Source organism: Gymnoscopelus braueri (assembly GCF_963280865.1).
Source record: "Gymnoscopelus braueri genome assembly, chromosome: 6".
Lineage (NCBI taxonomy): Eukaryota > Metazoa > Chordata > Actinopteri > Myctophiformes > Myctophidae > Gymnoscopelus > Gymnoscopelus braueri.
In genome coordinates, this window is record NC_137607.1 from 53594031 (window position 1) to 53609401 (window position 15371).

At 40.7% G+C, this 15371-nt stretch overlaps 1 protein-coding gene across 1 annotated transcript in view; it reads right to left on the reverse strand.

The window, feature by feature from the left end:
• ell (elongation factor RNA polymerase II) overlaps positions 1-14800 on the reverse strand; it is a 51032-nt gene extending 36232 nt beyond the window's left edge. Inside the window, exon 1 of the mRNA XM_080431400.1 lies at positions 14655-14800. Coding sequence (XP_080287526.1) covers positions 14655-14789 — 135 coding nt within the window. The 5' untranslated portion in view covers positions 14790-14800. The remainder of the gene's footprint in view (positions 1-14654) is intronic.
• Between the last annotated feature and the right edge of the window lie 571 nt (positions 14801-15371).

A 15371-nucleotide genomic window follows, 5' to 3' on the forward strand; every position in this document is an offset into this window, starting at 1 on the left:
CAGTAATTAGTTGGCCGTAGGTTTGTACATGCACAGCACACTCTGTCCAGCCAAAACAACCACTGAATATGTCTCATCAAGACAACCTAACCATATCATTAAGTGTTTCCTCTTAGGGCTGCAATTGCATATAAACTAGAACTTCGACAATGTGATGAGCACTGATGACGCGGAGTAGAGAACACGCCCCCAGCGTCCCTGGCGGGAATCGAACCCAGGACCTTCTAGCTGTGAGGCGACAGCGCTACCGTGCCCCTTGTTTTTCAAAATATTGCTTGCTTGGATTCTATGCTAGAGTAATCTCTCAAGACAGATTCAGTGGGAAAACAAAATAAAAACATATTTTTTGCCGATGGGTTCGCAGATTGACGCTAGAGTGATGCCACTTTTCACAATGACAGGGGATAGCCCCAGTTGTCTGTGCAATATGAACCCAATGGCATGAGTTACTATCTATTGTAGAAGGTCAAAGTTTAATATTTAAAAGGTGATATCTTGCATACTGTAGGTCACATTGGGCCGCAATTCTTCACATATCCAGCTAACCCTACTCCAAAGATTTGTTGCCCGGACCATAGGAGTTTGCCTTTTACAGACATTTTTTATGTTTCTTGTGTGTGTGAGATTATACATGAATTTTGAACATGAATATCTAGCATTAGTAATTTAAGGTTTATGTGTCTGCAGTATGTTCCAAGCACAATCTGCCAGCTGCTATAAACCAATGTGATTGCAAAAGCCTGTGTGGCTGTGGCCTTTCACAAAATGCACCACAAGTCAAGTCAAAACAAAACGATGTGGTGTCTAAAGGCTATGGTTTTGATGATATTTCACTGAGTGACTTAACAGTGAGGCACCAGCTTTATTAGGCACTATACAGCTGGGAAAGATCATACTAGACTACTGTGAAAGGCAAAAGAGGAAGTCTTTTCTTCCTCATTGATGCGCCAGGAAGTCAGGCGTGAACAAGAAACTGATGATAAAGGTCAGGGTAGATCAAGCATAAATAAAACACAAGGTGCAGTAAATGGACTGCATTTATATAGCAGTATTATATTCAGTGGCACCAGTGCACCTTACAGTTAGCAGGTCTGTCTGTGTGTACATCCTATAGTGTGTATAGTTTCAATGTACAGATTATTGATTTTCATACTGTTTAGACTGACGATAGGTTCTTGGTTTACCTATGACACTAGATTACTATTACTGATGTATTACCTCGTGTTTTCCTTGCGTACTGTAAATCGCTCAGGAGTAAGAGCGTCTGCTAAATGCCTAAATTATAAAGTGTATGTGGGTGCAAGTAAAAGCTCTATAATGTATTTGTGTGTGTGTGTGAATACAATTATTTTGTTCAATCTGTTTGGTAGAGTATGTTGATACAATCAATATAACTTATACAATTGGGGTGGTTGAATTTGGTCTCCCTGCTCTTCTATTGAGACATTTAGATCCTGTGTGTCTAGGTTGGACATGACCTTTGACACAATCCCGTTTCTGTTTTTTGACACACAGGTCACTTGCACAGGAGACCCCGGGTTCAAATTAGGGGGTAGAACAGGAAAGTTACACTAAAAAAAAGTGACTCTGGAGCCCTGCAAAGTATTTCACATTCACCCATTGACACACATTTACACACTGTGTGGCAACTATGCAAGGCACCAACCAGCTCATTGGGGGATCAGTCAGGGGTTAAGTGTCTTGCTTAACCCTTTAAGACCGGGAACGCATGATCTGTCATTTTAAGATTTCTTTGGCTATTCAAAAATAGCAGATCTAGATCTGCTATTTTTTTATCGTGAAAATGAGTATATATATTTTTAAAGCAAACATTTTTAAGTCAAATCTTTGCTTCTGGGGGTCCCTGGAACGAAATATTTTGAGATGGGGGTCGGCGGCCAAATATATCATTTTGGAGGTCCTTGACATGAACATTTTGAGAACCACTGATATTGCAACATAAGTTTTTCTTACATTTGTAGAATCCCCAGTAGCAAAGTAGTCGCTTAATTACTTTTTATATACCGTAATTTTCGCACTATAAGCCGCACCTGACTATAAGCCGCAGCAGCTAAATTGAATGTTTGGAACATATATAAGCCGCACTGGACTATAAGCCGCGGGTGTAAAATCCATAGATTTAGGAGGTCCCCTAGTGGCCGTTAGCTGTAAAAATCCATAGATAAGCCGCACCGTTATATAAGCCGCAGGGTCGAAAAATGGGAAAAAAGTCGCGGCTTATAGTCCGAAATTTACGGTATATATTATATTCAAAGATTTGCACACATTTTCCATGATTTCTCAAAATGCATTACAGATCTACAAGCTTGAGTGCCACGCTATGAGCTTGTAGATCTACTATATTTTTAATAGCCAAAGAAATAAAAAAAATGACACCGATGGTTTCCCGGTCTTAATGGATTATGGACACTTTTTCAAACCAGGAACCTAGTGATTCCAAGACAGCCACTCTACCTCCTGAACCTGTATAGTAGGGCCATGCAGAATGCAGTAAGCTAAGAAAAAGAAATGGGGGAAAAATAAAGTTTTTTTTTTTGGAAAGTGCAGCTCTCACCAGGACGGGTTGCATACCCAGGGCCCAGAAACTTTAGAATTCAATCATAGCCAATTGGAATGGAATATGGACAATCTGACTGATACATCTTGACCATATGACTCCAGAAATAATGTACAGATAAAAAAAAACACAAAATGGCTGAAAATCAAGTGTGGCACAAATGGCCGGTGCCTATATCGGGAGTTGTATCATGATCCAAGGAATCCAGAGAAAAGAACACATTGATTGTACGACCTATGGTTCAAGAGTTACAGGTTACAGTTACAAGTGGCCTGTTATAGCACCACATGCGGACGGACAGGAGCAAAAACATAGTATAAATAAATAAAATAAAATGAACACATAGCCATTACGCTAGGAAATGGAGATCATAAGTGGTGTGTCACATTTTTGTGTGGTTAAAGCTTACCCATGAAAACCCGGGTGTTTTTTTGCACTCTGCATTTCTCTAAAGCATTAATATGGATTTGTCAATTTTTTTACAACCCCAAATTTGGTTTTCACATCACCACTCACTGACAACTGGTTTGACGCAGAGCACACAAACAGATGGGGTGTGATGTCATGCGCCACACGCCAATCAAAGACTCATCAAAGACGAGCATAAGAGCCTGGTGTGCACAAAAATGCCTGTCTTTTTACTCAGCCTCTGATTGGACAACAGACCGATGTGGGACAGCCATGTTGGCCTGTTTTCCAATCAGAGGCTGCACTCAATGAGTGCATTCAGTGAGCAATCCGGACCGAGAGCAGTGAGCGCTCCCTGAAACCAGTTTTAACCCATTAAGACCTGGAACGCATCTGTGTCACTTTAGATTTCTTTGGCTATTCAAAAATAGCAGATATACAAGCTCATAGCGCGGTACTGAGTGCCGCGCTATGAGCTTGTAGATCTGCTATTTTTTAAATAAATCTTGAAACATTTTTTTTTAGATTATTTTCAAAAAACTGTGAAGGCGGTTACACACCGGCGAATATGCGAATATACGCAAAATTCGGACTCGTTCCGAATAATTAAAAGACGCTTTTTTCGCTCCGCGAAACTGGCGTGGAAGCTTGCATTGACTTTATAAGGTTTAAAAAAAAAACGTAATATTCGCATGAAAAAAATCGCCCCGGTGTGTAAGGACCTTTAGGATTTAGATTTTTTTTAAGAATCGACTCAGGTCTTAAGTGACTGCTGATCTGAGAGCCCGATTTTGGTGGTAACAATCTAATATGAATGCTTTATAGATAAGCAGAGTGCAAGCAGCCACCAGGGTTTTCATGGGTAAGCTTCAAAAACACATTAACCGCACAAAAACACAATATTAGAAAGAGTGGGTCTTTAATACCAAGACAGGCCCCCCCCAAAATAAATAGTTGTATTTGCACAACAAGCACTGAATGAGTTACCTTAACACCCACCAACGATTCTCCTTTCAGACCACAACATTGACTTGATGACTACAGGAGGCCTAGAGGCCAGGCCAAATAATGTTAATCATTTTCAATCTTAAAGAGTAGCAGTCAATGTTGATCGCCTATTCTCTTTTACTGACTAGTGCTTGAGAGACAGACAGTCAATTATTTCTTGTATTCACTTATTTTGCCAGGATCTCCTTGTAGTATTGACACACTACACACAAATGTGTGCGACTACTTGTCGAGGCTACTCATGTACTTCTAAAGGCCCGTTCATAGTCCCTAGATGGGTCTAAAACGTGCGTCAGGGGGTGAGGGATTCCGTCCGTTCTTTACGGATGCATGCATAGTCGCTCACGTTATTTAGGGGTTATTTTATTTATTTTAAAGTGTACAGGCGTAATACACCTATCATCCACTAGATGGCCACTAGTATGTACCGCCGTACCCATAATGTTGCCATGTCTACTTATTGTAAGCGACTTTGGGCTTATTTTTCTGTAAAGTTGCTTGTAAACAAACAAGCAATTTTGTATTGGTGGTTGCGGTTTTATTTGGGCTTGTTTCTAAAGTGTAGTTGCTTATTTGGGCCAATTATTATTTAAACCAGTGATTCTCAAACATATATTGTAGATCTGCTATATCCTAGTCGATTCTTTTGGGCTTGTTTTCATAGACCTGGTTGCTTATTTCTCTCACAAAACCTGGCAACACAGCCAGCTGCTGGCATCAGCGCAGCTAACAACATGAAGCTACCATTGTAGCATCTAGCCAAAACAACGCAATAAAAGACACAAACTAGTCCACAAACTAGACAAAAACAATGGTTGTCTACAAAACGTGAGTTTCGACCCCTACTGCACTGTGCTATATATGCTATTTGTCACAGACCGTGGATCGACGGGTCTATACTTAAAGGGATATTTCACTTTCAAATAAAATAAACATTTAAAAAATATATAAAAAATAAGTGAAAAAAGTAATGGAAAAATCATGGCCCCCTCACGCATTAGAGTGTCCTACTAATGTGTGAGGGGGCCGTGATTTTGCCATAACGTTTTTCATTTTTTTGTAATATTTATTTTTAATGTTTATTTTATTTGAAAGTGAAATATCCCTTTAAGTACATTTACTCAAGTACTTCCACCAACCAACGTGGGTCTTTTTTTTGGAGAAAGAGGGCCTGAGGAAAACTTTTTTTCCTTATACTGCCAACGGGTTCCACTGGTACTACAGCCAACGTACAAACGAACGTACGTCGGCCTGACGGTGAATGTTGACTGCACGGACGGAAATCCTGGAGCCGTAAGTGACGGAGGGGGAGACAAAAACGACGACGCAAGGAGCGCTGGCGCTAGTTACGTATCCTTACGTCCGACTATGAATGATACTTAAACTGTCCAGTCATTAGTCAGACTACAGAAAACAAATTAATGGTTGGTATTTCTGGTGTAATTCTGTCAAAAGGAATCATTACAAATGTATTTGTAACGTATTTGTGACTAAACCCATTTACAGTATGAGGTTGCCTGTGTGTGAAGCTGGGTGGTTTGAGATGGGCGGGTTACATTCAGAAAGAAGCCAAACCTAGCTCGTTTTTCATCTGGCAGACAGAGTTGAATACAGTAATGGGAAATGAAGAGTGACATAGAGCAAGCTCAATGAATGAGACTAACCTTGGCAGTTTCCCATTTGACTGACTAGTTCCATAGGAATGTGGAAACGACAAACATTCATAAAAACATGGTCGACATCACAGTTTTAACCACTACAGCAGTTTAAACCACAGCTGAGGCTGTCTGAAAATCAACGTTGTTGCTCCTCACGACCTGATGAGATCCTAATCAAGACACTGCCCCTATGCCCTGGCTAACGTGATGTTGGGTGTTCATGAATTAGAGGAGACAAGACCATTTAGGATTCTCTTCACCTTATCAAACACATTTCCAAAAACATTGCTGAGAGAGAAAACTATAGTTTAATTTGTGTAAACAATACCAAAGTCAGGCCAGCTAGATTTACTTAGAAATGAACTCTGAACTCTCCTAGCCTATCCAGCCACACCAGCCCTTTCATGGAGCACTGTTCTCTGGTCTACCGCTGCAATGTTAAACACAGCACCGAATTTAGCTCTCCCACCCTCTGCCCTCCCCTTCCCCCAACCCACCCAGTCCTGCTAACATAGTGCAACACTCAGCCTGTTCATTTGAATGGGCTGCTGACATGTCACTATTCTCTGGGACCTGAGCCCAGAATGTTCCACAGAGCTTGCTAACCTTAGGGACAGAGTGTGGCTCCTGACCATGGCTCGGTGACAAGGCCATGGACGTTCATACACACACAGCCACAGAATGGGGACCAGCTGGAACGTGGCAGAGATGTGACAAAGCAGCCAATTGGCAAAACTGTACGGATGATTATAGTCTTGAAGCAATATTTAGGCCTATAATAATAACATTTCCCAATTTTAAGAATAACCTATACACTTACATTATTTCATATACTGTAAATATGAGAGTTAACTGCTACACAGCAGAGTAGACATGACAACTTGTTTACATGCACTATGTGTGAAAAATCTACCAAGGATCAGGGCCACTGCGTTATGGTGCAACAGTAGCCAGGTAATCAAGTAAAATTGCAACCTGTACTTATTAATTCATGCCTTTTATTAGAATCAAAAACTGCAATGTGCCTGGGGGGCCTTTAGTGTACAGGACATTTTCCAAACGTATGTACGAGAACATAGTTGTACAATTTATAATTTAGTAAAATGACACTCCTTAAATTTGTTTTAGTAGTATACATCTCAGGGTATGAGGGCTAAAACGTATTTGTTTGGGAGGGTCAGGAAAATCCACCCAGTGATTCTACACCACAATCAACCTCTGAGAGACATAAGTCATTGGCTACCAAGTACCAACATGTGCATTCACAGATGACAGGATGCTACATTGCAACAGTGACAAGTGTGCCAATCTAGTTACATGGTGGGAGTTTGTTGATAGAAGATGGGGTTTACTCACAGCGTTACCTTCTGCTCAATGCGTTCACCTAAATGTGAATGTAAATTGTAACTGTGCATGCATACACACTTTTATTTGCGCCACCCTCCCCAAGGGCTCCACTATAACCTAAATGCTGCAGTTTCGTAGGATTACCCTGTCTTGTAATAGACGAAGCAGGAATAGTTAGGGCCTAATCCCTATGGCTATATGGCCATAGAAGTGAAATTGTCAGGTGCTTTGTTGTATCACTGTCATGTGAGGAGGTGTTCCACCTAGTCTAGGATTTCAGGGTTGGAGAGAGCATTTCAGATCATGGCCTATCAAGGACTGAACTTATACTGGGGCCGTGCTCTTTCGACATTTGCAATAACAGGTGTGTGACTGTGTGTGCACCAGCCTGATCTGACACGTAGGTGTCAGATCAGGTAAAACGTAGGTGCTGAGAGCAGTGTCTGATAAAGATTTTGCAGGAACAATACCAATAGCAATATTTTGGAGAATACGAAGGCCAATAGGCTGATCATTTTTTTCTCAATGATTCCAATATCCATAATTCATGTAGGGAACTCTTTGCCCTAAAAAAGGCACACATGCCTTTCATTATAGGCAGACATGTTTTTGTTTACCCCATTTTACATTTCACAAACCTTTACTGCATTTACTATGTACAAGTAGTCTGGTTTTTTTTCTTATGCATTTTAAATAATTATGTTATGCAATAGGCTTGTTCTGATTGGAGAGTTAATATTATCACCTATTGAAGGGAAGATTATATCACCGGTACTTTTTTTTCTTTTCTGTTATTTTAACTACCGTACTATCAGAACTAGGATGTTATCAAAGGCTGTATAATGTGCACACTACTGTCCACTTGCAGAGCCCCACAGCCCGAGTATGTGAAAGTGATGACTAGATGGGCCTTGGTAGCAGCCCTGGAGAGATAAAAGGAGCCATAAAGGCAGCAAAGTAAGGCAAAAATAACAACTTAAAGCTGCACTATGTAACTTTCCTGTGCCTGGATTTGAACCCAGGTCTCTGAGCAAGTGCTGACATTTTTACCACTGACCTAATAGAGCCTGCTTGCTTGCTCTGGGGAGAAATTGAATTTTGTGTCAAAGCAGGAACAGGATTGTGTCCAACCTAGACACAGGATCTAAATATCTCAATAGAAGAGCAGGGAGACCAAATACAATCAGCCCGATTGTATAAGTTATATTGTATTAACATACTCTACCATACAGATTGGACAAAATATCATTTAATTCACAAAATAAATGACAAAATAGCGCTTTAACCTAAAATGATACCAGCTGTAGTTGTAGGCCCTTGAATTGTAATGTGACTGTCTTTCTTTTAGCAATGAAACAAAGTTGCCGTGGCCACTAACTTCAAGTTACCTTTCAAAGCAGCACTTGCCAGATTGCAATGGCCCAACTTTAACATTTACAATCTGCACATGTCAGTGACAATGTAAATGAGACAGCATTGTCAGAAGAACGCTGGAACAGATGCTGAGAAGATGAGTAATTCACTTTCCCAAGGTGGCTGGCATCTTTGACAGATGGACAGGGAGAGCGATCCAAAAAAAAACGTCGCTTGTCCCGAGCTGGGACTGGGGGATATTGTAGTAGGCTTAAGGGCAGGATGTTTGAGACTCACCAACATCTTATAGAGTTGGTTATCTTTCTCACAATACTTAAAGTGTACTGCTGAAGCGTAAGGTAGATGAACTTGGCCTGTGTCTCTGCCACTGAAATGACACATTCTATGTTTGAATTAGTTTTGTTTTAGGAAGCCATATTTTCCGACGTTTCTGGACTAAAGCCGATGACGTTAAGCAACATGAGACCTGGTTAAAAGAAAATGCAGTTCAGGAATGCTGCTCTGCACTCAGTGATGCCAGGTCGTCATGGGCCCAATGTGACATCTACTGCACAGGACAGAGCGAGCACCGTGACATTTGCAGTCATACTTGGTGCTGGTGGTTATGGTCATCTCTTTGCTGTGCTCCATTCAATCTGGAGAAAGCGAGGAGTCAGCATTCCTTAAATAACCATGGGTCCGACGCAGGCTGACCAACGTCAAGCAACAAAATCCCCACCAGTCTCCATTACTTCCCATACCATTCCCATAGGGGCCGAGAGGCAGGGGAGTTGACAGCAAAGCGTAACAACAAAACGGACTTCATGTAACCTGACCTCCTCCGGGCAGCCTATAGAGCAACGCCTAGTAGTCAGCTGAGAAAATGATAACTGAATTGCAATGGTACACAGGACCTTTTTGTTAATTGAACCCTACTTTTCCCTAAGTGCTAGTTTAGAAGATAGTAGAAGACTATTTCAGTTAGCAGATCGAGAGATCGACACAATGTTGTGTTCTGCACATATGAACAGTGGTGGAAAGTAACTAAGTACATTTACTTAAGTACTGTACTTAAGTACAATTTTGAGGTATTTGTACTTTACTTGAATATTTCTAATTTCCAATACTTTCATCTCAGAGGCAAATATTGTACTTTTACTCCACTACAATTATTTGAAAACTTTAGTTACTAGTTACTTTTCAGATATAAATTATTATATTATAAAACATACATTAACCACTTTAGCCATATTTTATACCTAGGCTATTTGAAAATAGCCGATCTACATGCTCACAAGCTTGTAGATCTGCTATTTTCAAATATTTTTTTACTATTACTTTTGATACTTTAAGTACATTTTGATGCCAATACTTTTGTACTTTTACTCAAGTAAATTTTTGATTCTGGACTTTTACTTGTAACAGAGTATTTTTATATTGCAGTATTGGTACTTTTACTTAAGTAAAGAATTTGAGTACTTTTTCCACCATTGCATATACATATACAATTCCAGTAACAGACGAAAGCCTACCTGGTTAGGAAAAAGTAAGCCTACTCAAATGACAAGTCTTACACAGAGCTGAGCTCATGGCTGAGCACATCATGGGTGCCACCACTACAGTGAGATACATACTGTATCAAGAATGTAAAAATCACACTCCATACTCACAGCCACAATCCAATAATAACATGACCATTACATCATCCTATGATAGAACATGACATAGGGCCAGAGCTGTGTCTACTATTCAACTGTGGAGCACTAAGAACTAATGTGTCACCACTCACCAGTATATTACAGTGTACAAGATTCAACAACACCACTTCAAAAACAAGGCTGCCATGTGATTGGACAGCATATGAATATACAATTTCAAATGTAATAACAAAAACAGCTGAAATAAATGGTATTTCAACAAAAATAACATTTTATTATTGAGAATATACATTCATCTCAGAGAGTTTTTCATAAACCAGACAGTACTACTGAAGCTACTATACTCAACATGAACATTGACAATAAAATACTAATGATGTACACTCTCTCTCTCTCTCTTAAAGATATACACTTTGGCCAGTACAACCCACTACTGGACAATGACCAAATGTACTCATCCATCCTTACTCAGCCAAAAACATAATCCTAGGCCTTTTTCCCCACGCTCCACATAACCTTGAGTCTGATGATGCTCAACTAGCCTTGCTCATTTCCTTGCTTATGTCAGAGCCAGTAAGTAAAAAAAAAAAGAAAAGGGAAAAAAATAGAAAAGTAAGTGAGCCTCCGGTCTGCCAATCCCCCGGACAGGGCTCCAGTTCACTCTGTCCTTCCTCTGAGATGTGCAAACAGAGAACTGGCTGACGTTGGCAGTCGAGTCTGATACGTGGGAACAGTGGGCTCACTGAGGTCTGACTACCTGAGGAGGACTACGATTACAAAATATAATTAGAAAACACAATGCCAAACACACAAAGGCACCACCTTAACTTGTAAGCATTTCTGGATATATCAAACAATATCGCCTCAACCGAATCCTGTTACTAAAATTAGGTGTTAGATTCCATTGTTGGCTTGTAAGACAAAAAGCTCATGTACCAACTATCACTGAAGCATTTCAGGCTATACACCACTGTAAATGCCTGCCTGAACAATGAAAAGGGTTTTCTAATACTCTTTAAAAATTAAAAATAACTGGAAAAGTGCGCTCCTCTGAGCACAGGCCTACTCGTGTACCCAAGGCTTTCTCAGTAGTGGGGTGCAGCCATCAGGACACGAGGAAGCTGCGGGGAGGAATGAGTTTGTACGATAGATGGTTTAACTGCTCACATTTGTGGTGCCCCTATGGGCAGAAAGCGGATTTGGACTGGAGGTGTGCTCTGTAGAGGCCCCTCAACACACACGTCCAATTTGGTTATGACTGGATGTTTTCAAAGGCAATTACAAGCAGGAAACTGTCCTATGAAGTATCAAAATCCTATCTGACTGTTGCTACACGACTCCCAAGACTATTTGTGTCTGGTGGGGAGTCGGTTTGGCAAGAAAAAAAGTATTAGAAAAACTGTTTTTTTTAAATGCAAAAGGCCAGAAAATCTTGTCAGGCAGAAATGGCCGGTACTATATGGAGAGTTGCGTCATGATTGTGTACGACCTATGGTTCAAGAGTTATAGGCCAAAACGTGGAGTGGCTTGTTATAGTTTCACACCGATTGGTCCAGCGGTGCCAAAGATTAGCTGCTCAAAGACGCGCACACAGACGGACAGGGCAAAAACAATCTTCGCCACATTGTTAAGCCACCATGTGTTAGCAATTAAATCCCATCTGACTTGACACTGGACCTTGCTGAGTAGAACTTAGCCGTATGTGCTCCGTAATTTTTTTTCCAAGCAGGGCTATGCAAGGTCGTACATTTATCAAAGTGGTAGTGTTCTATAACTCACTGCTATAGTGTTGGGAAACAGCCTATACTTCAGCTACCTAGACAGTGAACTCAGCACTCTGCCAGGCCTTGATGAATCCTTTGTCCCAGGTAAAGATAGTAGCAGAACTACAGCACCAATCACTGCATATCAACTTTGTTGCACTTCCATCTTTTCCGTGTCTCAACTTTACCCATCAATCATATTCATATGGCGGCCATTTTGCTCTTACGTCATACTCAGCAGGTAGGAAACTCTACCCCTGAGGAATGATGCAAGTGTGAATACGTCCAAGTCAGCATTACTAAATTCCTCACTTACTCTGTCTGCTTGGCGTCATCTGAGGGGCACGACCCTTGACCCCCCCCCCCCCATAATGTTATTACGGTAGTTCATGCTAATTATGATTTTGAACCCACATCATGATAAAACAATTCACCATGTCTCTATCTACCTTGAAAACACGAAATAACGGATACGCTAGACTAAGCTTGCAATGCGAGAGTGCGTTCTAGCCAACACCAACTTGGGACTCCTGAATCGCTGCCGTCCAAACCATCCCATCTAGCATCAGGGCCTTGAGCTCTGGTGTGTCGTTTAGCTCCGCTGTCGCGCCGCAGTGCATCTACAAGAGGAGGAACCTACCCTCATCTGTATATAGAAACTATGGATCGCCCGAAACACAAAAGACTGCGCTTAAGTACGTTTAATGATTTGTTTCACACAAGAGAAAGAAATGTAGCCAAGACTTGGTCTAAAGTACAATACAGTGGGTGACACAGCTTCAGTTCTTACCAAGGCAAGTCTGTACAGGAGGTCCATCCCAAAGAAATACAACTCTTAACCATAGACGAGACAAAAAACTAGTTTTCCCCTCTGTCTCATGCGTTTACATAAACCATAAGAAACATTAAAGTTTTAGGCATAAGCCTACGCTATCCCCAAGTGATCTGAGTCAAGTAGGCCTATTGTATATTTTGTTTTGTTGTTGCTTAAAATGAATAGATTCACATCAGGACAGTGGACAAATTCACATCAAAGGACACAAAACATCAACCACTGAGGCTATGTCAACTCATAAATGCATTCTTCAAAATAAGGCTTGACAATAAAGTATTAAATAACATTATGACATTATACATCATCATTACAGCTATAGACACAAAACTGCAGTGCCAATCCATGTGGCTGTGCACGTCTTTGTACTCCATCCAAAGAAATTGATCGATTCGTTTCTATTGATTCTAAAGCACAACACCAATTGTTAAATAAAATTAGCCCATCGTAAACAAAAGCTTGTAATTTGGACAAGATGTATGAGACTACTACAACTTGAATTACATTGGTTAAGACTGTATCTCAAGAGAGAAAGGGCTCTTTGAGCCAGCAGCTTAGAGAAATTCACATTGTTTTGAAAATTGTCACAATAATCTAGAAAGCTTGGCAATAACAAACAATATCTCAAAGAGTTGAGGAGGGTTGGCTGAATTTGCCCTCTGGGTGTCTCAAAACGTGATTGTCAATATTCTACCAAGAACTTCCAGTCAAACATTTGCCTTTCACAACAATATTATTATTGTCTTCTCATCAGCTGTAGTACACGGCCACTGAAGCTGGAGATAACGCCCTGTCCTCTTGGCCTGCCAAGTTCTTCTCAGTCAAATATTTATAGAACTTGAAACGTTAGATGGCCACCAGACTAGCTAGTTAGCAACACAAGGAGCTTATAGCCAGCAACAGCAGATTCATGTCAGAAATCAAACCTGGATATTCTTGCTCTTGCTTTTAAACCCCAGTGATGACTAACACAAAATAAGCCATATATCATGATCATCTTGTAAGTTGTTAAATGCACTTTAGTTGCACTGTCTCTAAGCCCCAAGCTATGGTGCTTTAAGTCGCTGTGAGGGGGTTGGGAACAGGGATGATGGCCATCTTTCAACATAGTAATAGGTACTTTTCAGCATTCTTCACCAAGCTTTCATTAGCTGGTTCTGGGAAAGGCTTTCCCTTTAAGACAGCAGGACAAATATTATGTTTAAGTATTACTCGGGAAGATGGTTAGACTCAGAAAACATGAACAGTTATACCTAGTTTGGGCAGTAATTGGCAAGCTAGCTCTAATACATTTTTTGACAGCTCAGCAAACTTGCTGGAAAACATCTGTACATAGTCTAACTGAAGTTAACCAACGCTAAATGTAAACTTTGTACACGCTAGTCCCTCTATCGTTAGTAACTTCAGTTAACTAGTTTGGCTTAACTTCGTGGTAAACTAACTGTTGAGTTGAAAGGGACGCACCTCAACGCAATTATAAGTGCGTTAGGGGTAATTTTATTCAGTTATAACCCCCTGGCAGGAAGATTACTGCTCAACGAGCACATTATTTATACAATTCCCAGAATATTATGACAAGTCTGGGTGATCCTTGCTGTGATTTAACGATAATAACAGTCCACATATATTATGAAGCTCTGGCTCTATTAAATGTGGATGGCAAAGACTGCTGCTATCACCAAAACTAGCCAGCTGCTCAGGCTTCATTTATTACTGTTACTTGGCCGTGAGTGACGCTTGCTGAAAGGGCTGCGCGACAAAAAAAATACACACGAACACCTTGAAAAGGTGTCGAGGCGACACACGTCGACACTCTTTTCTGTCGAAAATGCGCTATTTTATGTCGCGCGACGGAGTAAAAGGTTCTAAAGGCAGCCAGCCAGTCTGGCTGGCTGGTTGGTTGGTTTGGTGGGGACCTCCTCACTCTGCCTGTCACACAGCTGCCTGAACGGATCTCACACAGACAGCCCATACACACACACACACACACACACACACGCACAGATGAAACATGTCAGCTTTTACATTCAAACAACCGTTTTATTTTACCTTGCTGCTCTGGTAGCCCTCGAACGCTTTCAGCGCGCTGTCAGTGAGTTTGACGTGAAAGACGGAGACATTGTTGCCGTTGCTCACTCTGCCACAGGACAGTCCATAGCACTGCTCCTCCTTCAACGCCGCCATCTTGCTACCATTTCCCCACCGACCACGCGCAGCGCACGCACTCTAGTCTCCTGTTCTGTTGTAAACGCAGCAGGACTCCCGGAGCTTTTCAATGAATATTCAATTAACGGCCAATGCGTGGTGAAGTCACCAAGGATACATGCGACATTAAATGCCCCACATGTGTGTGTAACAAAACCACATTTAATGACACATTTTAGTATCTATTCCATAAGCCAATATTATGATTTGTACATTTTCTTATTGATAATTATTTGTGTTCATATCATTTTTTACTGTGTATAGCCTAATTGCCAGTGGTGGAAAAAGTACTCACATTTTTTACTTAAGTTAAAGTATCAATACTGCATAGAAATACTCTGTAAAAGTCCGGAATGAAAGATTTACTTGAGTAAAAGTACAAAAGTATTGGTATTAAAATGTACTATAGAATGTCCCATTTCACAACTTTTCAAATGTATAAAAATCTTCTGGCTATTTTCAAATGGCTGAAATGGTTTGTAATACTTTGTATGTTGTTTTGTAATAATAATCCAGATCTACAAAGTAAGTTTTTAAATAATTGTAGTGGAACAAGCACAA